Consider the following 22,550-nt stretch of genomic DNA (forward strand, 5'->3'; position numbering starts at 1 on the left):
TAAGTGACGAAAAGTGGTCAGACAATGGACCTTTTTTGAAGGAACAGCTGTGGATATTTGCTAATGGATTGGATTTTTATATGAGAGAAAGGGTTATCAAGGGTGATGCAAGGTTTTGTCTGAGAACAGGAAATATAGAGCTGCCATTTACGGAAGTGACGGAGAAGAGAATCAGGACTTGGGTCTGACTTATACGTGTGAAGTTTGAAAAATTCTTGTCAGGTAGGCTGCTAGGTTTGCAAGTCAGGAATTTGGGAATGAAGAATTGACTATCATATAAATTTTTAAGTCATAAATCTAGTTATGATATTTTGAGCCTTTATATTAGATGATATAAATGGAGGAAAGAAGCAGCATGAGATGAAGCCCTGAGAACTTCAATGTTTAGGGTTTAGCAAGATGAGGGCTCAGCAATCTCTTTCAATATGTTTTTCCCCGGATTCCTCCTAGTCAGGTACATGCTCCTTTCATAGTGGTATGTAGACACTGAAAGTTCTCAGGCTTACCACGTACCATATGAGTAGGGTGTGAAAAGACAGAACTTCTTTTAAGATTGTTGCAGTGAAGTATCAGGACTAGAATTAAATTTTGTTCAATATTTTTTTGAATGAACATATAAACAAATGACTGTTCAAGCTCTTGGATCCATGTGCTTCTAACGCTAGGGCAATTAAACACTTTAATTATGAGAATTAAGTGGGGTCGTGTACCTGTCCCTGCACCAAACAATGAGGCGAGGGAACAGAAGATGGTAATTTTCCAGGTCTGGGTCAATTGCCCTCCCATAAACCCGGGGGTTTGGGTTGGCCCTGACAAACCACATGGATTCAGAGTTCCCAAGGAAAATCTGGGTATTATTACCAGAAAGCAGGTGAATGGTAGGTGGGCAGTTGGAAACAATCAATCCTATTACCTGCAGGAATGTAGTTACTTCTCTTGAGATGCTTCCAATTTGGGGGAGACCAATAAATCCATATGTAACCATAATACCATGCAATAACATAGGATAGAGGTACATATAGGTTTGTGCTGAAGCCTGGTGAAGGGGCATCTGATCTATTAAAGGCACATTGGAAGGTTTCCCAGAGGAAGTAACATCTAAACTGAGAGTAAAAGCAACTGAAGTTCAGCAAGGTGAATTGCAGGTGATGAGGAATATGTTATAAGAAAAGAAAAACCAATATTTCAGTGGCTAAAATGAACGGGCTATAGTTGGAGAACTGAAAGTACAGTGGGTGGCATGGAAAAAAAGGGGAGATCAGCCCAGGTAGGTGCTCCAGCATGCAGGACTTGAAGGTAGTACTAAGGAATTTGGACTTCTTGATGGCAGTGGATGTCACATTCGATTTCTACTTAACTTGCTTCCAGGTTACTTGGAGAAATGAGATAAACTTTGAAGGCTTTGTTTGCTCCAAGTGGCCACTATTGATCTGCAAAGTTTTCATGCTTCCTTACCCTTGTTATGTCTCTCGCCTTTTGTTTTGCCTCATAAAGGTGACGGTGCAAATGATGTCAGCATGATACAAGTAGCAGACATTGGAATAGGGATCTCCGGTCAAGAAGGCATGCAGGTGAGTGGATGTGGTGAACCCAAGCTCCATGATCTTAAACTGCCCTCCCAAGGGCATCATTCTCTGTAGTAAAATCTCTGTGGTAGAGTGAAGTTGTCTGTGGATAGCCCAGGGTTGGGAAATAGGGAGTGTATCCATCATTAACTGGTTATTTACTGGGTGCATATTATGTGTTTGGCATTTTCCTGGCTAATTTTAGCTGTTTGGTCACTTGTTCAACTTGTTCAGTTTTTAAAAATAGAGCTTCTCTATATCATAGAAATACATTGTTTAGCCCTGTCTTAATTTTCTGGCTGCTAAAAAAAAAACAACCCACATGTATTAGTCAAAGTTCCCTAGGGAAACACAACCAACAGGAGATATCTGTAACTATGAGATTTTATATGTGTCTCACACAACTATGGAGGTACATGAATCCAAATTGCATAGGGCAGGCTGTGAGCTAGAAACTCAGATGAAGGTCTTCAGTGAATTCACCGAGAGAGACTGGCCAGCTGAAATAGAGATGAAAGCTCTCTCTTCTGCTTGCTGAAATCATCACTTCTCCCTTAAAAGCCTCCAGCTCATTGGATTAAGCATCTCTCATTGTGGAAGGTACTCCCTTTAGTTAATGGTAAAAGTAATCAGCCAGAGATGCAATCAACTGACTAATGAGTTAAGCCCACAAAATACCCTCACAGACAGCTGGCACCATCACCTGGCCGAGTTGACACATGCGCCTAACCATCGCACCATACAAGTTGGCTCAAATGATGGGCATGTATTGGCTTAAGCTTTTGACATGAGGAGAAATCCAAAATTGAAGTATCAGGAAGGTGATATTTTCTCCCCCAAAACTTTAGTGTTCTGGGGTTGTCTGCTTGCGACCTCTGGTCTTTGGTTTTTCTGTGACATGGCAACTCACTGGTGATGTCTTCTCCTTTCTCCTCTGGGTTCTGTTAACTTCCAGCCTCTCCTTGTGGCTCTTTCTCTCTCTGTGTTTGAATTCCATCTTGCTTCTCAAGGACTCCAGTAATCTAGATTAAAGCCTAATCTAATTTGGTTTTGTCACACCTTAACTGATGTAACATCTTCAAGAGATGGTATTCACTGTGGGTACAGACATACCAGTATGTGGACCACAACCAAGTACACGTCCAAACTGGGGTATATAATTCTGTCCACCACACCTTGCGATAACTGTTAAATTCTAATACTGAGGAAAGGTACTAATAATTTGAATAAAGGATCTAATGTTCTTAAAGAGAGAGAATATGAATATGAATAAATTAGAGAGTAGGAGCAACACTATTTGTTTGGGTGTAAGTGTGTGTATGCGTGTGCATATTTGTTGGGTGGTATTTTATACACGGAGTTCAAATAAAAGGTTGTCATCCAAAGCACTGCTTTACATGAATGTAACAAATGCTGTCAGAGGTAGGTGGGATGTGGGGCTGAGGGTATCTTGAGAACTGAAAATTATGTCATCTCTATGCCAGATGAGAGATTCAAATACGTTTGTCTGACACGTAATACAAAGTAATATAAAGTCATGACTGATACTTCTTACTATTCTCTTCATTGAGAAGAAGCTGAATGCATAGTATAGTGTAGAAAATAGCTCTTGCTAAGAGAGCTGCTTTCTAGGGAATGTCTATTTGCTGAAACTACATCATGAGTAGAATCCATGGAAGTAGAGGTTTTCTTTCATATGACCATAGGGGAAAGCTGTGCAGTAACCCTTAGCAGTTCATTAAGTATCTACATTCATGGGGTTTCTTGATCTGTGTGTGAGGTTTAAAAAGCAGATCTGACTGATCTGAACCTGGTGATGCTCAGGCTGCCAACAGGCATTTGTGTTGTAACATGTTCAGTCACTCTGGGTGGCATTCTCTCCCCTTTGCCTCCACAGGCTGTGATGGCCAGTGATTTTGCCATTTCTCAGTTCAAACATCTCAGCAAGCTCCTTCTTGTCCATGGACACTGGTGTTATACACGACTTTCCAATATGATTCTCTATTTTTTCTACAAGAATGTGGTATGTAACTCTAGAAAATTTGTCCCTTTTCCTTTCCCACCTTTCAATCCTGATTGCATAAAGGATGAAGAAAAAGAGTCCTATGCTAGCCTTACCTTGCATATTGACGTTTTGGGAACAGATAGAACAATCCTGCTGTCTTACCAGAAATTATCTGGAATATGCTGTGTTTCAGCTGCTGACAGCAAATTGCTGTACTTGTCCATCTGCTAGCATTTTACAACTCCCTGTGTATTTAAATTCAATTAAATCTTGTCTGGTTCATTTAAAATCCAATTTTTGACCTTCTTTTAAAAGGTTATGACAAGCAGAATTTTGAAATGTTTAATGTTGTTTGACAGTAGGGAATGAAAAGGCTTGCTTCCATTTTACAGTAGATACCAAGAAATAATTTGCTATCTCCAAATGATGTGTCTTCTGATTTAGTGAATACATCAATATATATGTAAGCCCAGCTATAGCCATATAGCTGCTTGGTCTGTATATGGCTAGCACTCACAGATGCAAGAATTCTCTAGCAGGCCCATTAAATATATTTGTGCTCGGTACCTATTTGATAATGAAGTAAGTTTGTTTTGATTACATAATTCCTAAAGAATTTGAGTAGAAGTCCTGGCTCTGTCTGGTGCAGCCTTTGGCATGCCACTTAAATTTCATTTTCCTCTTTTATAACATCATGTTGACTTTACAGTGCTTCACATAAGCACCTTCCAGGTAGGGTGATTATGTAAATATCCCTAATTTTCTAGACCATATTTATTCTTACGCTTTAAAGTCCACCTGTAGAATGTTAGTAATAAATGAAATTTGCACCACTCTATTGAAATACCATCTTTAGAAAAAAAAAAGTATTTAAATGGGTCATTTTTAGTATAATCCTGGATGTGACATTTAGATCTGTGTGTATATATGTCAGCAGGAGGACTTTTGCTGTAATAAACTTTTCAGGAAGCTCTCAGTACTTTACTAATTTGTATTCACACATTTACTCATACTGTACGAAACTGTTTGACATTCATGAAGTTTCTTCCTGAATGTGGGATTCTGAAGAAAGACATGGCTTATAACTTAGGACTTAGCAGTCAGTGATTTTTAGAGAGGAGCCCTTGGCCCAAATTTCTTAAAAAAAAATACCTTTGCACTTTCCTATCCTTATCATGACACAAGTCCCCACCCACATAGATTAAACCCAAGGCTTAAGAAACACTAGTATTAGAAAGAGATGTTGTGTGTTCTTAGAGAGAGAGGGAATATTGGTTGGTAAAGAGTATATTTTAAGAAATAAGGACTCCAGTGGTTGTTCTGCTCTGTAACCGGTGGATGGCCATTCATAGTGATTTTCTCCACACTTCGTACCTCTTATTTACTTAGTGAAACAATGAATGTTGTATAGCCCTAAAAAAGAGCAAGTGCCAGGAGTCATTAGAGTTGCTTATCTTTCTAATTTCTAAGACAGTTGTTCTTAGGGCATGGGCAGCTTTTGAGATCCTGATGAAGACTATGGATTCATTCCCTTCTGAAGTATCCCAAACCAGATGTATCCCCAAAGTGATACACATTTTCAGGAGCAGGGTATGATGCATGCCCATAGATCCTAGAATAAAGAAATTCTATTCTAAGCCTTGTGGTCCCTGTCCTAGGTGTTCTAGCGAAATCTGCGATGCCAGTGATAATGGTATCTAAGCATTTGTAAAGCACTCTACAGATCACGAATGTACTTTCTAATTTGATCTGGACACTAAACCCTGAAGTGTTATAATTCACATTTGACTGATGAGGAAACAAAGACTTAGAGAGGGGAAGCAAGTTACCTAAAGTCACAGAGCTGTCCTCAGGCCCTGAAGCAAAATCCCTGAAATCTAAGTCCAGTATCCTTTCCTGTGGCCTGCCTTGCTTGAAAACACACAGCTTTTGCTATAGTGGACTCAGTTTCTCGGAGATAAAATTCTGGAGGAAACTATGTAGAATGTTTTTGTCTGGTTTGCCTGGAACTGTCCTGGTTTTATCATTGATGGGGTTTTATCCCCATCCAGGAAAACCCCTCAGTCCATGGCAAACTGGTACAGTTGTCACCTACTGGTATCATCTACTTCAATGCTAGAAAGTAGTTGTGAAACCAGAAAGCCAGAGATTGAACATTTGCTTGGTGCCTGCCATGCCCAAATAGTGAGCTAAGTGATTGACATCTAGAGCTTAAATGCCTCAACTTCAATACTGGTCCTGCCACTTCCTAGCTAGGCAAGTTTTTTATCCTCTCTGTGCCTCGGTTTCCTCAACTGTAAAATGGAAACAATAATGATTCCCCTGGTATTATAAAGATTAAATGGATTGTTATTTATAAAGCATTTTGAACTGTTCCAGCACCACATAGCGATATATATGAATATGTTTTAATTTACTAAAACAAAAAACAGCTACAAGGTAGATTCTGGTCTCCCATTTTGTATGTGAGGAAACCAAGTTTCACAAAGAGGACGGTATCACAGAGTTCAAAGTGGTAGAGCAGGGAATTAATGGCCATAACACGCATTGCTTTTCCTAAGATCCGCATGTTTTTCTTGAATCCCTAGGCCTATGTGAACCTCCTTTTCTGGTACCAGTTCTTCTGTGGGTTTGCAGGAACATCCATGACCGACTACTGGGTTTTGATCTTCTTCAACCTCCTTTTTACATCGGCCCCTCCTGTCATTTATGGAGTTTTGGAGAAAGATGTATCTGCGGAGACCCTTATGCTGCTGCCTGAACTTTACAAGAGTGGTCAGAAATCAGAGGTAGGTGCTAAAACAGATTCTTAGACCAATTTCATCTATTTTCAAAGTCAATGCATTTTCCATTCAGCCCAGGCCAGATGTTGCCTTACATTAAGAACTATTTAAAACCACTTGGAGTATCTATTCATTTTAAAAGATCTCTCCTAACATGGCAGATTTTAAGTTACTTGTCCCTGAGATGCACAGAGATAAAACTATGAAATGCTTTAGGTACATGTAAGAAGAAATCCAGTCTGTGAGACCTTATAACTAATAATTTCTAGCACTTACTAAACCCTGTTGTCCCATCTATTATGCTAACTACTAAACTTGCTCTGGCTCATTTATTTTCACCAAAATGCTTTGATTCAGAACCTAGTACTTCTCCCATTCTAAGGTGAGGAAACTGAGTCTTGAAGTTTAGCAATTTTGCCATAATCTCACAGCTGAAAATTCATTGAGCTGGGACATGAACCCACCTCTGTCTGGTTCCAAGTCAGAGTTAAATTCTTCAGGTTCTACTTTCATTGTTTAGAGCTCCCTTTTCCTGAAACCTGTTTAATGATCTCTATCCTGGCATATTGCTCATATTTGATCCCCCATTTCCTTCCTTCTTTCTCTGTGCTCCTTGTCTTTTGCATGAAGTGTTGTAGTAGCTGATTACCTGGACTTACAGTCTCAAATTCTTTTCTTTCTAATTTATCCTTCACAAAACTAATAATAACCAGCACTAACATAGTGCTTACAAATATGTATAAATGCCTACTACGTGACAGGTGCTGCTCTAAGTACTTAACACGCTTATATCTAGTCCTCAAAACAACCTTACACAGTAGGTGCTCTCATTATTCCCACTTTGTGGATGAGGAAAGTCAGGCACAGGGAGTTACCCAAAGCAATCTGCCAATGTCACAGAGCTAAAGGAATGGGGCAGGCAACCTTAGCCATCAGAGCCCATGCTGTTTACCATTATGCTACTAAACAGAAAGGTCTTTGATGCAATCTTTAGATCTTGGGCTCCCTGCTTTGGTGTTTAATGGCCAGAAGTCCAAAGTCCTATCATATATACATTATCAGGATAGCTACGGAGACTATGGACACACACAAGTGGACAAAGCTGAGTGGGTTAACCTAATCAGCTGTTCTCGTCTTGCAAAAGGATGCTATTAATTCTCTTTCAGTTGCAAATAACAGAAAACACAGCTCAAATTGGGTTAGTTAAAAAAGAAAATTTATTGGCTTACATAGCTGCAAAATCTAGGCGTACTGGTGACAGAACATCATTATTCTTAAAGCAGCTATAAATTTCTTGGTGATGATTCATTGGCCTAACTTGAGTTACATGCCTTTCCTGACTTGATTACTGTAGTTAGATCATTTTCTCATTGACCAAGCCTGGGATATGTATCTGGCTCTGAGTACAGAGGCTGAGTCATCTCCACCTGAACCACATGGACAGAATTAGGAAAAAGGGTTCCCATTTAGAAATGCTGAACAGACAAAAGTCAGGCTCATCACAAGAAATTTCAGGGTTGAACTTCATTCACTGTCCTGAAGACCCTGACCCAGATCAGCACATGTAAAAAATAGGTTATATTTACTTGAGTTCAAATTCTCATTCTTTGATGTGTGATGTTGATAAGTTACTTAACTTTCCTGTACCTTGGTTTCTTTACTTTAGGGAGCTGATGTGAAGATTAAATGAGATAATGCATATGAAATTTCTAGCCATATTAACCTCTCAATATTGTTACTTTTACTCTCCAGAATTAACTCGGAATTTAGAGGAAATTGCTGAATGATGCATATATTTTAGTTAGTCCAATTTTACCCTGACCTGAGTGCCTTTCTAGACTGGGGAAGAATGTAATGTCTTTAGGCTGAAACAGAAGTCAAACATTGAGGTTCCAAGGAATAAGAAACTCATAATTCCTTAATATCATCTAATCCATTCAGATCAAGGAACAACTTAAAGTGCAAGGGCTAGAAACCAGGAACGTGTAGTTGATCTCAATAAGTATGTCCCCTGGCCCAGAAGTAAGTTAAAAATTCAAAGTCCTTTGGGGAAGGGACAAATAGAACCATTCAAGTTTCTATAGCAAGTGTTCTAAAAATCCATTTATAAAGTAGTAATTGGTCCTTACCCTCAGAAGAGTTGAGGTCATTGTTTCCTATTGTGGAAACCCTGTTTTCAATCCTTTGCACACATTGTTCTATTGAACTGGCCAGGTTTATAATGTATGATAATAACAGGCAGTAGCCATTGATAAAAGGTAATTGATTTCATTTTCTTCACCTTCCAGAAGTTGCCCTTTCTTTGCACTTGACCTCCAAGCAAATTCCATTTTATGTTTGGGCCATTTCCTGTCTTTTATTTTACTCTTCAGGGTTTATCAAATCTGTCTCCTTTAAAGGTCTGGATGGCTGCTGTCACACATTTCCCTTCCAAGATGCAATTGTCTATTACTGTCTCACATTACCTTCACAGTCTCCTTTTCTTTCTTTGACTTCATGTCTATATTTCCCCTTTCAGTTTTCAGATCCTAGAAGTTGATCCCTTAAGTCTCTCAATTCATTTTATCCTTGACCCTTCTTACTTCTCTTCAATAAGCCCAGCTATTCATGTGGCAAAAATTGTAACTTTTTCCTTCTTGTTTTAGATTATTTCAGCAATCTCAATTTCTTCAGAAGCATGAAATTATATTTTAATTTGTCCCTAAATCATTCTGTTGTCTAGGGGCACTTTGGTTGCCTCTTTGACTCTGACACATTCTCTTCCACCATTTGATTGTTTTCTTCTAGATTTTTATGGACACTTGAATAAAGAAGGGCAGACAGAATGTCTCATCATTTTCTAAGAGGAAATAGTAGAAGGAGACACAGGGAAATGTAGATTGAAAATAACAAATTGTCTTTGCTTTGATTTTCCAGAAGATAAGAACAGTAAATAAAATAATAGATACAAAAAGTCTGAGGGTAGTCTTTTGAAGAATGTATATGGAGAATTTGTATATTTATATTGCATTGATTCTGTATTTGGAAGGAAACAAGATTCAAAGAACATGTTATGATGAGCTCGAGGGTATGGTACTTGTGCTGCCATTTTTGTCTGTGGAGACATCACTAATAATCACAGCACACTTTCATACTGGGTCAGAATGCAGCCTCAATCCTTCTTCATGCCCATTTATCCTAGCAGACATTACCATTCAGTCAGAGTTGGGTCTTGTTCTTAAAAACTGTTTTCAATCACTTAACCAATGTCTCTACTTGATCCTTCTCTTTCTTTCTACAAGCTTTTGTAGAAAACACTCCAGGGCGTTGAAAGTTATTATATAAGAATAGTTTATTAATTCAACAAGTATCAATTGTGTATCTACTATGAACCAGGCCCTGGTTTAATCACATGGATAAAAGAGACAAAGTCTGACTTTGTGATCCTTGTATTCTGATGAGAAATCCGGAAAATCTTTAAATAAACAGGTTATTTTTGACAGTGATGAGAGATTTCTAAGAGTGCCTTGGTAGTAAGTGATTGGGCAGGCACAACTTTTTGGCTGGTTGGGAGTTCCTTTATGAAGAAGTGATATGAGTTCCAGGCAGAGAGAATAGCATAGTTAAAACCTTGAGGAAAGAGCAGATTTGGCATGATTGAGGAATAGAACAAAAGCCCATGTGGCTGGAGCGTATTGAGTGAGGATGAATGTTAGGAGGTGACCCTGGTGGCCTATGCAGTGGGCAGACCGTGCCAAACCTTATAGACCATGGCAATGAATTTAAGCTTTATTGAAAACGTAGTAGGAATTCATAAGAGGAATTCAAGGGGGTCAATCTGATTAATTAGGGAGTGATAGGAACTGATAGACATTTTTCAAAAACCAGCTGGTGCTGTGGGAAGATTGTATTTGGGATGGGTGAAACAAAGAAGCCTCTTATATGGCTATTCAGTCATTCATAGAGCTGATGTGGCTTGGAAGCAGAGAAGATAGAGAAAAACAGATGGATCTGGGGAAGTTTTTAAAAATAGTACTTTCTGATCATAGGACATGGAATGTTGGTAATATACACTTTCAGGTTTATTTAAAACTGACCCACTGTTGAAGACAAAAGGAGGTAAAGAGGAGTTCCTTCTGGAACTTTTTTCACCGTTTTCACCTGTGAACCCATCTCATTCAACTACCACCTTCCCGTTCCCACAGCTATTGACAAATTCCTCCTATTTGGTGAGAGAATGAAGGCAAGAATAGAGCGTTCTCTCTTAGAGAAGTAAAGACAAGTACTTGCTGGTGTTGTTCCTCGCCTTTGCTTTGACCCCTGTTAATATTATTCATACGTCTGTTCCATTTCCAGGCATACTTACCTCTCACCTTCTGGATCACCTTGTTGGATGCCTTTTATCAAAGTTTGGTCTGCTTCTTTGTGCCTTACTATGTGAGTCTTTGTTCACTGAATGTATTTGTTATTACTGAATCTATGAGGACTGTTGTACTGTGCCACCAGTAGCAACATTCAGAAAGACACATTGCTCAATCAGGGTGATTATTGACTGATTAAATTATTTTAAAATCCAAAATTGTTTTCAGTTAGTGGATTATATTTGGAGAGAAGTGCTCATTTGTTTCCTTTTGGATCTCTCATTAGCTCTGTGCCACTTAATAAATGTTGCCAGTGACTTAAACAAGATTGAAGGCCTGGCCGTGTAATTAGATGAGTCAAAATTCAGAAAGGCAGAAAGAATATGAAAGCAATGCATAAGGAGTTCTGCACTCATTCTACCAGGAAAAGTCTTTGTAGTCGTCCCAAAACTAAAAAAAAAAAAACAAAAGCAAAAACAAATTAAAGACAAAAATGGAATTATGAGTAAAGAATGGAAGAAATATAACTAAGAAAAGAACATATTAAAATGAATAACGGGGGCAGGTCATGGTGGCTCAGCAGCAGAGTTCTTGCCTGCCGTGCCCGAGACCCAGGTTCAATTCCCACTGCCTGCCCATGCAAAAAAAATAATAAAAAAAATAAAAATAGAATAAAATAATGAATAAAGGAACCATGAATATATTAAGTAAATGTAAAAGACTGAAAATATTAAAATGAACATGCTAGGTTGACACGGTCCATAAAGCAACATGGGATGGCTGCCTAGCACACAGCCTTACCCCAGAAGGAAACACTAGTTGATCATGGATGGTGTTAGCTGTACAGTATTAAGAATGAAAAGGTGATCATTTCTAAGTTAAAAACTTCCATTGTTTGTTCAAGTAAAATCGCTTGATTTAACCTACTAGACTGTTCAGGGTATTCTGCATTTCAAGTGGAGTATAGACAAGAAAATCAAAAACGTATTCAGAAGAGATTGACTAGGATGTTGAAATATCAGAAAATGATGTCATTTGAAGAATAGTTTAAGGACTTGAAGACATATACTTAGAAGAGGAAGGGATATTTACTGAGGAGAGGAAAAACTCAGGGTAGCCATAATAGTTGCTTCAAAGGTTTGAAGTTCTATTAAGTGGCATAAATTTGATGTGTTTACATACCTTAAAGAGATAGGACTTAGAGTAAAAGGATCTAGGAATTTGAATTATGGTTCAGAAAGAAAGAATTACAACTGAAGCATTCAAAGAGTAGATAACCTATCTGGGAGAGTCAATCTGTTTTCTGGAAATATTCAAATTTATCCTAAATAACCAGTTATTAGAAACATTGCAGAAAGATCTCAAGCCTCAGATGAGCTGACAAAGTAATCATTAAGGGGTCTTCCGTCCCCAAGTGTGTACAGCCTTCCAAGGCCAACAATTGTTATCATCTCTTTGCAGACCTACCAGGGCTCAGACATTGACATCTTTACATTTGGAAATCCCCTGAACACAGCTGCTTTGTTCATCATACTCCTCCATCTGGTAATTGAAAGCAAGAGTTTGGTGAGTGTGGTTTCCTTGCTTTGAAGTAGCCTGTGACTCTTTATGGGTGGAGGAAATGTCTACTATTAACAGTGACCCCGGTAAGCCCTACAAGCAGTAATGAGAGGAGTAATGGCTTGGGGGAGAAGGCTGATTCATAACTGTTCCTGTTGACCAGAGAGTGCCATTATGCTGAGGTTGGCATGAGGCCAGGGAAATTAGAAACCACCAGTCTTGTCCCCTTGGTGGTAACCATGGATAATGGTTCTTGGAGGTGTGAGTCAGGCTGGAAAAACAATCATCTGTCCAGGGCCAGCATTCTTTATGACCAAGCTGATGCCTTTCAACTGAAATAAAAAGAGGTGTTGCGCTATAATCCCTGGTATGCTGACTTTAGTGATTTATGTATTTCTCATAATAATAAAAATGATCTTTCTCCCTCCAGAATTTCTACCATTCATTTAAATCTGTGTTTTTGAACTTAGTTGCTGGTTTACTGTTACAGTTGTCCATCAAAATGATTGCAAGCATCTCACTGCAGCAGAGCTAATATGTAGGACTCAGATAGTGAACTTTATTGTCAACCTTCCTTTGCAGATGTAGACTTTTCACCCATTTCTGGAGAAGAAAGCACGTCCTTCATGCTTCTTTATGCGGATGTAGAATATTTCACCCATCTCTGGAGAAGAAACTACCTCCTATGTGGTTCCCTCACTTGTCACTGCCTCTGCTGTATGCTAATCTAGCATCTTCTCTTCCTGTACTATTGCTGCAGACTCTTAGTCTTCCCATCTCTTCACTTAACCCCTCAGCCCTTTCTCCACATAGCAATCAGAGTCATATTTTTTAAAACATTCATCATACCTTATCACTTTCTTGTCACTTTCAATGGGTTGGAATACAATCTGAAAGTCTTAATATGACTGATGAGGCTTCATGCAATGACTCCCCTGCTTCTTTTTCCAACTTCATTTCTGCTTATTCATGGGCTGGAGCCGCACTGTCCCTCCTTCGTTTTCTCAAATATTCTAAGCTGTTTACCGTGTTAGAGCCTTAATACCTACTCTGCCTTCTGATGAGAGTATTCTTAGTCTACCCCCACCTCAAATATTACTTTTGGACTCTTTATCTCTCAGCTCAAATGTTACCAAACCAAAGAGTTCTTACCACTCGTTATCTCATACCATCCTCTTCTTTTCATTCATAGCTCTAATAATAATTTATAATTATACATATAACTGTGATTATTTGATTCAGGTGTATTTTATGCACTAGACTATTATCTCTATGAGGGCACAGTTCATGTTTTTTTTTTCATTCACCACTGTATATTAGTGTGTTGGGCAGGATTAGTGCACAGTACATACTCAAAAAATATTTGTATGGATAAGTGAATGATCAAATGACTAACCAGATCTATGGGGTATATTTATCATCTGTAAATGGATACATTTCAAACAGGAAATAGCTGAAGAAATATAGACAATAATAAATTCTTAAGTAGGGCACAGTATTTTTTTTCTAGCATCATTTGCTTTGTTTATAACCTGCTACAACCCCAAAGTGTAGGAAGAGTTTAATATCTGTGAATATCAGATGGCTCATAAATGGAAATACTAAGTAAAATATTTGGATTTGATTTTTAAATCTATTTATTTAAATTTTTAGGAATTGTGTAAGTGCTTTTTGTTACCACTTAAAGAATTATCATGGGTCCTAACATTTATTGATGTTTACATCAGGATTCATTGGTTATGGGCAATAATGACCTAACCTGGCTAACCTGAGTGAATAGAATATTTGTTGTGTCTTGTGCCAGAGAGCTCATGGACTCTGTGCACACCTTCAGAAAACGAGTCGGCCCTTTGGAGAACATGAATCTATTTCCCTTCATGCTCTTGCCTGCCGCTGTCATTGCCACTTCCTTCTTGCTGGTTTTTACCCAGTGTTCCTATTCTTTAAATTCCTTGTGTCAATTCATTAAATTCCATAAAGTTACTATCTTATTTGCCTAAAGCATATATGTCTTAAGGAAAAAATTGGGGAAATAGGGTTTAGAAAGAAGGAAGGATATTTAAGAAAAGAAATGAAGAAGGGAGAGACAGAAGAAGAAACTGAAGACAAATCATTGTTTTTAGAGGCATGATGATCTTAACCAAGGATTTAGCCAAAAGTTTTTGAGCAGTTTACACATTTTACAAAATTGAATTATCTTTATGACCCTTTTGAAGATATCTACCAAAAGGGAAAACTCTACAAATTAAGGAGAATAATGGAGAAAAATAAAGTACTGAAAAAATGAGAATATTGGATCTTGCTTGAAAATTTGTTTGAAAATATAAGTCCTAGGAAAAGTCTAAAAGATTAATAAAGTCAGTGTTCCCCCAAAATGAGGAACCACTAATGGAATGTACTGTGAGTTGGTATTCGACACTACACTAAATAACACTGAATATTGCATAATGAAGAAGTGATTCTTTTTTCATACTTCTGATTATGTCAAGAAGGAAGTTTGTTTGGTGTTATTATGTTTTACCACAATAACTCGTGCTAATTTTCCTTTATAACAAAGACAGACTTTCCCCCTAAGATCAGAAACAAAACAAGGCTTCCCACTGTCACCACTATTATTCAACATTGTGCTAGAAGTTCTAGCTAGAGCAATCAGGCAGGACAAAGAAATAAAAGGCATTCAAATTGTAAAGGAAGAAGTAAAACTCCCATTATTTGTAGATGATATGATACTATACTTGGAAGATCTTGAGAAATCTACTAGCAAAGTTACTTGAGCTAATAAATTCAGCAAGGTGGCAGGATATAAAATTAATGTGCAAAAAGCAATAACATTTCTATACACAAGCAATGACCTAGCTGAAGAGTCAGTGAAGGAAAAAAATTCCATTCAAAATAGCAACTAAAACAATCAAGTACTGAGCGGGCCCCAGTGGCTCACCAGGCAGCGTTCTTGCCTGCCATGCTGGAGACCCAAGTTCAGTTCCTTGTGCCTGCCCATGCCAAAAAAAAAAAAAAAAGAATCAAGTGCTTAGGAATGAACTTAGCTAGGGATGTAAAAGACTTGTACACAGAAAACTACATAACATTGCTAAAAGAAATTAAAGGAGATCTAAATAGGTGGAAAGACATTCCCTGCTCATGGGTAGGAAGGCTAAATATAGTTAAGATGTCAATTCTTCCCAAATTGATCTACAGATTCAACACAGTACCAATAAAAATTCCAGCAACCTACTTTGAATATTTGGAAAAATTAATTACCACATTCATCTGGAAGGGAAGGAGACCCTGAATAGCTAAAAAAATAAAAGAACGAAGTGGGAGGATTAACATTCCCTGACTTTAAAACCAGTTATAAAGCCACAGTGGTCAAAAGATCGTGGTACTGGCACAAAGATAGAAGCACTGACCAATGGAATCAAATCAAGAATGCAGAAATAGACGACCAAATTTATGGTCAACTGACTTTTGACAAGGCCCCCATATCCTCTGAACTGGGACAAAATAGTCTTTTCAGTAATTGGTCATGGAAGAACTGGATATCAATAGCCAAAAGAATGAAAGAGGACCCCTATCTTACACCCTACACAAAAATTAACTCAAAGTGGATAAAACACCTAAATATAAGAACTAGCACCGTAAAGCTTCTAGAAGACAATGTAGGGAAACATCTTCAAGACCTAGTAATAGGAGGCAGCTTACTAAACTTTACACCCAAAGCACAAGCAACAAAAGAAAAAATAGATAAATGGGAACTCCTCAAAATCAAATGTTTCTGCACCTCAAAGACTTTGTCAAAAAGATGAAGAGCCAGCCAACTCAATGGGAGAAAATATTTGGAAATTACGTATCGGACAAAGGTTTGATTCCTGTATATACAAAGAAATCATACAACTCAGCCACAAAAGAACAAATGACCCAACTATAGAATGGGCTAAAGATATGAATAGGCATTTTTCTGAAGAGCAAACAGATTGCTCAAAAGCAAATGAAGTGATGCTTATTTTCATTGGCTGTAAGAGAAATGTAGATCAAGACTACAATGAGATACACCCTCCTACCTATAAGAATGGCTGCTATTAAACAAACAGGAAACTATAAATGTTGGAGAGGATGTGGAGAAACTGGGACACTCATGCATTGCTGTGGGAATGTATAGTGGTGCAGTCACTATGGAAGACTGTTTCCTTCCTGTAACTGTAGGGAAGGCAGTTCCTCAGTGTGCTGGTGTGAAAGGATGTGTGTACCCTAGAAAAGCCATGTTTTAATCCTAATCCCATTTTGTAAAGGCAGTTTCTTCTAATCCCTATTCAGTACTGTATGTTCAAAACTTTAATTAGATCATCTACCTGGAGATATGGCTCAGTCAAGAGTGGTTGTTAAGCTGGATTAGGTGGAGACGTGTCTCCACCCATTCTAGGTGGGTCTTGATTACTTTACTGGACTCCTATAAAAGAAGATTCTGAGAGAGCAGAACGACATAGCCACGAGAAGCAGAGAGTCCACCAGCCAGTGACCTTTGGAGATGAAGAAAGAAAATGCCTCCAGGGGAGCTTCATGAAACAAGAAGCCAGGAGAGAAAGTTAGCAGATGATGCCGTGGTCACCATGTGTCCTTTCAGCCGAGAGAAACCCTGACTGTGTTCACCATGTGCCTTCTCACTTGAGAGAGAAACCCTGAACTTCATTGGCCTTTTTGAACCAAGGTATCTTTCCTTGGATGCGTTTGATTGGACATTTCTATAGGTTTGTTTCAATTAGGACATTTCCATGGCCTAAAAACTGTTAATTTGCAACTTATTAAACTCACCTTTTTAAAAGCTGGTCTGTTTCTGGTATATTGCATTCCAGCAGCTAACAAACTAGAACACTTAGGAAGCTAAATATCAAGTTGCCCTATGACCCAGCGACAGCACTGCTTGGTATATACCCAGAAGAGCTGAAAGCAATGGCACAGACATTTGCACACCAATGTTCATCGCAGCATTATTCACAGTCACCAAAAGATGGAAACAAACCAAATGCCCATCACCAGATGAGTGGATCAACAAATGTGGTATATACATACAATGGAATATAATGCAGCAGTAAGACAAAATGATGTCCTGAAGCACATGACAAGATGGATGAGCCTTGAGCACATAATGCTGTGTGAAATTAGCTAGACACAAAAGGATAGATACTGTACGATTCCACTTTTATGACCAGTATAAAGGTATAATCAGAGGCTTATAGTACAGAATATAGGGGACTTAGAGATACATAGAAGCTAGAGATGGGTGAACTGTTAACTACTAAGGTTGAGCTCCAGTGTAAGAGGATGGATAGGAATGAAGGTGGTTCTCTAGTGGGTCTATAAGTAATATTACCATATTGAAGATAAACAGGATTGAAAGGGGTTGATAAACCTATGTTTCCCACTGATTAACACTAGAAATATGAATTAGTTCTCACAAGCATTACTTCAAAGATATGATTCTTGTACAAAGAATGATAGTGACCTAATGTACAAATTTAAAAAATGTTTTTTCATGAGGAAGAACAAAAGAATGTCATTACAGCAGTGTGTTGAAAATAGATGGTGGGCGGGCCGCGGTGGCTCAGCGGGCAAAGTGCTTGCCTGCCATGCCGGAGGACCTCGGTTCGATTCCCGGCCCCAGCCCATGTAAAAAACAAACAAACAAACAAAATACAATAAAACAAGAAAATGTTTAAAAAATGTTTCCCTTTCTTCCTCCCTTCCTTCCTTCCATCCTTCCTTCCTTCTCTCTGTCTTTCCTTCCCTTCCTCCCTCTCTCTTTAAAAAAAAAAAAAAAGAAAATAGATGGTAATTAATATTTTAAAATTTCAACTTACGTGTGAGACTAAAGCAAAAAATGTTTATTTGGTACAATTTACACTTTGACTAGTGCATCTCCTAATATAACTTATGTAGATAGTTGATTGAACACCTAAGTACATGGAACTTTGTATAGGACATGAGATTTTGTTGGTTTGTCCAGGTGATGCCCTGATGAATCCCAGAGTGATTTGATCAGTGAGTGGAAAAGTATTTGCAAAGTCCTCTTTGGGGAATGGTGAGAACGGGGGATAACTCAACTTCCCCAAGTTGAATTGTTGATAGTCTCACAAGCAGTGTGGACAACCAAAGCTATAGGCTGAGCCCCCAGTCTTGGGGTTTGTTTATATGAAACTAAATTAGGGATACCCTAATTTAGCCTTCTTAAAATTAGGCCTAAGAGTCACCCCCAAGAGAACCTCTTTTGTTGCTCAGATGTGGCCTCTCTCTCCAACCAACACAGCAAGCAGACTCACCACCCTCCCCCTGTCTACGTGGGACATGACTCCCAGGGGTGTGGATCTTCCTGGCAGCGTGGGACAGAAATCCCAGAATGAGCTGAGATTCAGCATCAAGGGATTGAGAAAAGCTCTAGAATGAGCTGAGACCCAGCATCAAGGGATTGAGAAAACCTTCTTGATGAAAAGGGGAAAGAGTGAAATGAGACAAAATAAAGTGTCAATGACTGAGAGATTCCAAACAAAGTTGAGAGGTTATCCTGGGGGTTATTCTTATGCATTAAGTAGATATCACTTCGTTATCTAAGATGTAATGGAGAGGCTGGAGGGAACTGCCTGAAAATGTAGAGCTGTATTCCAGTAGCCATGTTTCTTGGTGATGATTGTATAATGATATAGCTTTCACAATGTGACTGTGTGATTGTGAAAACCTTGTGTCTGATGCTCCTTTTACCTACCTTGTCAACAGATGAGAGGAACATATGGAATAAAAATAAATAATAGGGGGAACAAATGTTAAAATAAATTTAGTTTGAAATGCTAGTGATCAATGAAAGGGAGCGGTAAGGGGTATGGCATGTAAAAAAAATTTTTTCTGTTTGTTATATTTTTCTGTTGTCTTTTTATTTCTTTTTCTGAATTGATGCTAATATTCTGGGAAATGGTCATGATGATGAATATGCAACTATGTGATGATATTGTGAATTGCTGAGTGTATGTGTTGGGAATTTTTGTGTTTCTTGTAATTTTTTTTTAATTAATAAAAAATAAAAAAAAGAAAGTATTGGCAAAGTCCCCTCAGGGATGGGAGAAAGAATGTGGAACTATTAAACCTTACCCTCAGGGAATCCCCTGATACTGTGTCAAACTTTAGGAATGCCCAAATCAATAGGCCATACCCTCGATCATGAGGCTTACTTTTGTGATGCTTATATAGGTAGCAGAGCAGCTTATACTACCTATAGGCATGCCTAAGAGTTATGTCTGGAGGACCTCTTTTGTTGCTCGGATGTGGCCTCACTCTCTCTAAGCCCAACTCTGCGAGTGAAATCATTGCCCTCCCCCTTACGTGGGACATGACATCCCAGGGGTGAATCCAGTCCTGGCACCATGGGATCAACAATTCCATTCTGACCAAAAGGGAGAAAAGAAGTGTAATTAATAAAGTATCTGTGGCAGAGAGAGTTCAAATAGAGTTAAGAGGCTACTCTGGAGGTTGCTCTTATGCAAGCTTCAGTTAGACCTTGCTACCTAGCATAACCTGCCAGCCCCCAACCAGGACCATTCGAGCCAATCCTAAAGAACACCTAGGGCAATATTTAAGATTCCAGAAGGGATTCATGCGCTAGTGTAACTTTCCAAAGGCCTACAACCTCCAGATGTGTCCCTGGACTAGATAAGTCCTGAAACCTAGCACAGCCTCTCCAGAACATCAGATAGTTCCATCTCCTTACCCCATGTTAGTGACAGACCCTTCTAATATGAAAAATTTAGGATTGCCATAGCCCAAACACTCCTAAAGAGAGGGATGTAAAGATCAAAGGTGATGCTGAAGTTATACATAGAAGATAGGATTTAACAAATGAATATGAGTGCTGAATCATTAAATTGATATCTCTTCTAGTCTCCAGTATTTTAGATCAGCTAGAAGCAAAAACCTAAGATTGTGGAATTGTAACCCATGTCAAACTCTGAAATATATTCTACAACTAATTGTGGTGCTGTGCTTTGAAATTTATAGCTTTTTTGTATGTATGTCATTTTTTTCACAAAAAAAGTCGATTGTGACGATAAAAAAATATTTAAGTCCTCTAGTCTCCTATATTCTCTGGAGCAGCTAGAAGGAAAAATCTGTGAGGATCATATGGTAGCCCCTGACAAACTGGGATCTGTCCTGTAACTACTTGTTGAAGAGTGCTTTGAAAACTATTGCTTTTTTATTTCTGCCTTTTGCATATATGTTATACTATACAACAAAATAGTTAAAAATAAAGGTAGATAAGACTCCAGCCTCAGGTAACAGGTAATCGTGATGTTACATTTAAGGCAGTAATATGGCTTTCTTTTCTAAATAAAGCTATTTAAATTGTAAGCCAGTTTAAAGAAAAATATAAAAATAAATAATATTTATAATAATATTGCAATGACACTTGCCAAAAGCATATATATGGCAAGGAAAAATAATCAGGCAATAGGGTTTAGAGGGAAGGAAGTCAAGTGACTATGTCAGGAAAATTCAGGTGATGTTATATCAGTTAGGCTGATATGGTGTGGATAAAAAAAAAAGCTCACTGGCATGGCACAACAAAGGTTTATTTCTTGCTCATCTAAAGTTGCTGAGAGTCCAGGTAGCTCTAGAGCAATTGTCCTCTAAGAGGCAGTTCAGTAACCCAGGCTGTATCTTGCAGCTGTAAGATCTGGAATTGAATTTCTTGATCAGCATGGAAGGAGGAGAGACAGCATGGAAAATTGCACATATCAGTTCATGTGTTGACTTGGCTAGGTTATGGTGTTCATTGTTTGGTCAAGCAAGCACTGGCCTGCTTGTTACTGTAAAGGTATTTTGTGTATTTAAATCATTAGTCAGTTGATTACATCTATGGGTGATTACATCTGCAATCAATAAAGGAGATTGCCTTCGGCAATGAGAGAAAGCTCATCCAATCTATTGAAGGCCTTAAAGGGAGAACTGATTATTTCAGCAGTCAGAAAGAAATTTTTTTTAACTTTTTTTATTAATTAAAAAAAAATTAACAAAGCATTTAGATATCATTCCATTCTACATATACAATCAGTAATTCTTAATATCATCACATAGTTGCATATTCATCAGAAAGAATTTTTATCTCTATTTTAGCCAGCCAGATTCTCCTAGGGGATTCATTGAAACCTTCATCAGAGTTCTTAACTTGCAGCCTGTCCTGTGGAATTCGGACCTGCCAATCCCCCAGTCACATGAACCAGTTCCTAAAATAAATCTCATGTTATTTACATGCATATACATATATGTATACACACATACATACATACATATATATATATCCTGCCCATTCTGTTTCTCTGGAGAACCCTAGCTAGATTACACCGCGCACTCACATTTCATTAGTCAAAGCAAGACAGCCACATTTAATTTCAAGAGAGTGAGGAAATGTTATCCTCCCACGTGCTAAGAATGAGAATGACTCCCACCTAAGTGAATAGCTGAAGTGTGTGGAAACAAATGAGTGTTCAATGAAGAAACAGACCAATGAGTGACCGTATGAAAAAAACTAAGAAAATCCAGACACCGCCTGGTACATGGGCAATACAGAATCAACCAGGCAACTGAATTATCTTCTGGTAATTGATTTCCTTTTTCAGAATGTGACTGGTGATACTGGCCATTCGTGAAGGATATGTCTTGCCGTGTCTCTTCAGCACTTTTTGCTTTGTTTGCACAGCTTTTGTTACACCACTCCCCAGTGTTTAGCTGTGTCTCTTTAATGGAACAGATTTTGCCAAGTAGGAAACCCTACCAGTGAAAGCATGCTCATATTACCTGCTCTTCTTGTCTTGCAGACTTGGATCCACATGCTGGTCATTGTTGGTAGCATCTTGTCTTACTTTCTCTTTGCCTTGACTTTTGGAGCCGTGTGTGTAACTTGCAACCCACCATCCAACCCATACTGGATTATGCAAGAGCACATGCTAGATCCAGTGTTCTACTTAGTGTGTGTCCTCACAACCTGTGTTGCTCTTCTGCCCAGGTATGGCATTTCTTTTATCATCAAGAGGGTAAATGGAACCAAAGGCTTAGAATTCTTCCAGCAACTACTAAGAGCAGAGAGCAGACCATCCTGTTTAGTGGGGGAGAAATCAGCTTCTGTACTGGTTAAAATGCTAGTCTTGCTATTTTACCAGAGTACAAAAGTGACTTAAGCAAACTGGAAGATTTACTTCTTTTTCATATAAAAGTCTAAGCTGGTTTGCTGTTCACAGGGATAGGATAGGCAGCCTTGATTCAC

At 38.4% G+C, this 22,550-nt stretch overlaps 1 protein-coding gene across 1 annotated transcript in view; it reads left to right on the forward strand.

The window, feature by feature from the left end:
• Positions 1–22,550, forward strand: part of ATP10D (ATPase phospholipid transporting 10D (putative)) — a 165,065-nt gene that overhangs the window by 133,551 nt on the left and 8,964 nt on the right. The window contains exons 17-22 of the mRNA XM_077136785.1: positions 1,495–1,571; positions 3,463–3,588; positions 6,159–6,359; positions 10,689–10,769; positions 12,155–12,259; positions 22,105–22,292. Of these exons, the coding sequence (XP_076992900.1) occupies positions 1,495–1,571; positions 3,463–3,588; positions 6,159–6,359; positions 10,689–10,769; positions 12,155–12,259; positions 22,105–22,292 (778 nt within the window). The remainder of the gene's footprint in view (positions 1–1,494; positions 1,572–3,462; positions 3,589–6,158; positions 6,360–10,688; positions 10,770–12,154; positions 12,260–22,104; positions 22,293–22,550) is intronic.

The sequence above is a fragment of the Tamandua tetradactyla genome, chromosome 19 (assembly GCF_023851605.1).
Source record: "Tamandua tetradactyla isolate mTamTet1 chromosome 19, mTamTet1.pri, whole genome shotgun sequence".
Lineage (NCBI taxonomy): Eukaryota > Metazoa > Chordata > Mammalia > Pilosa > Myrmecophagidae > Tamandua > Tamandua tetradactyla.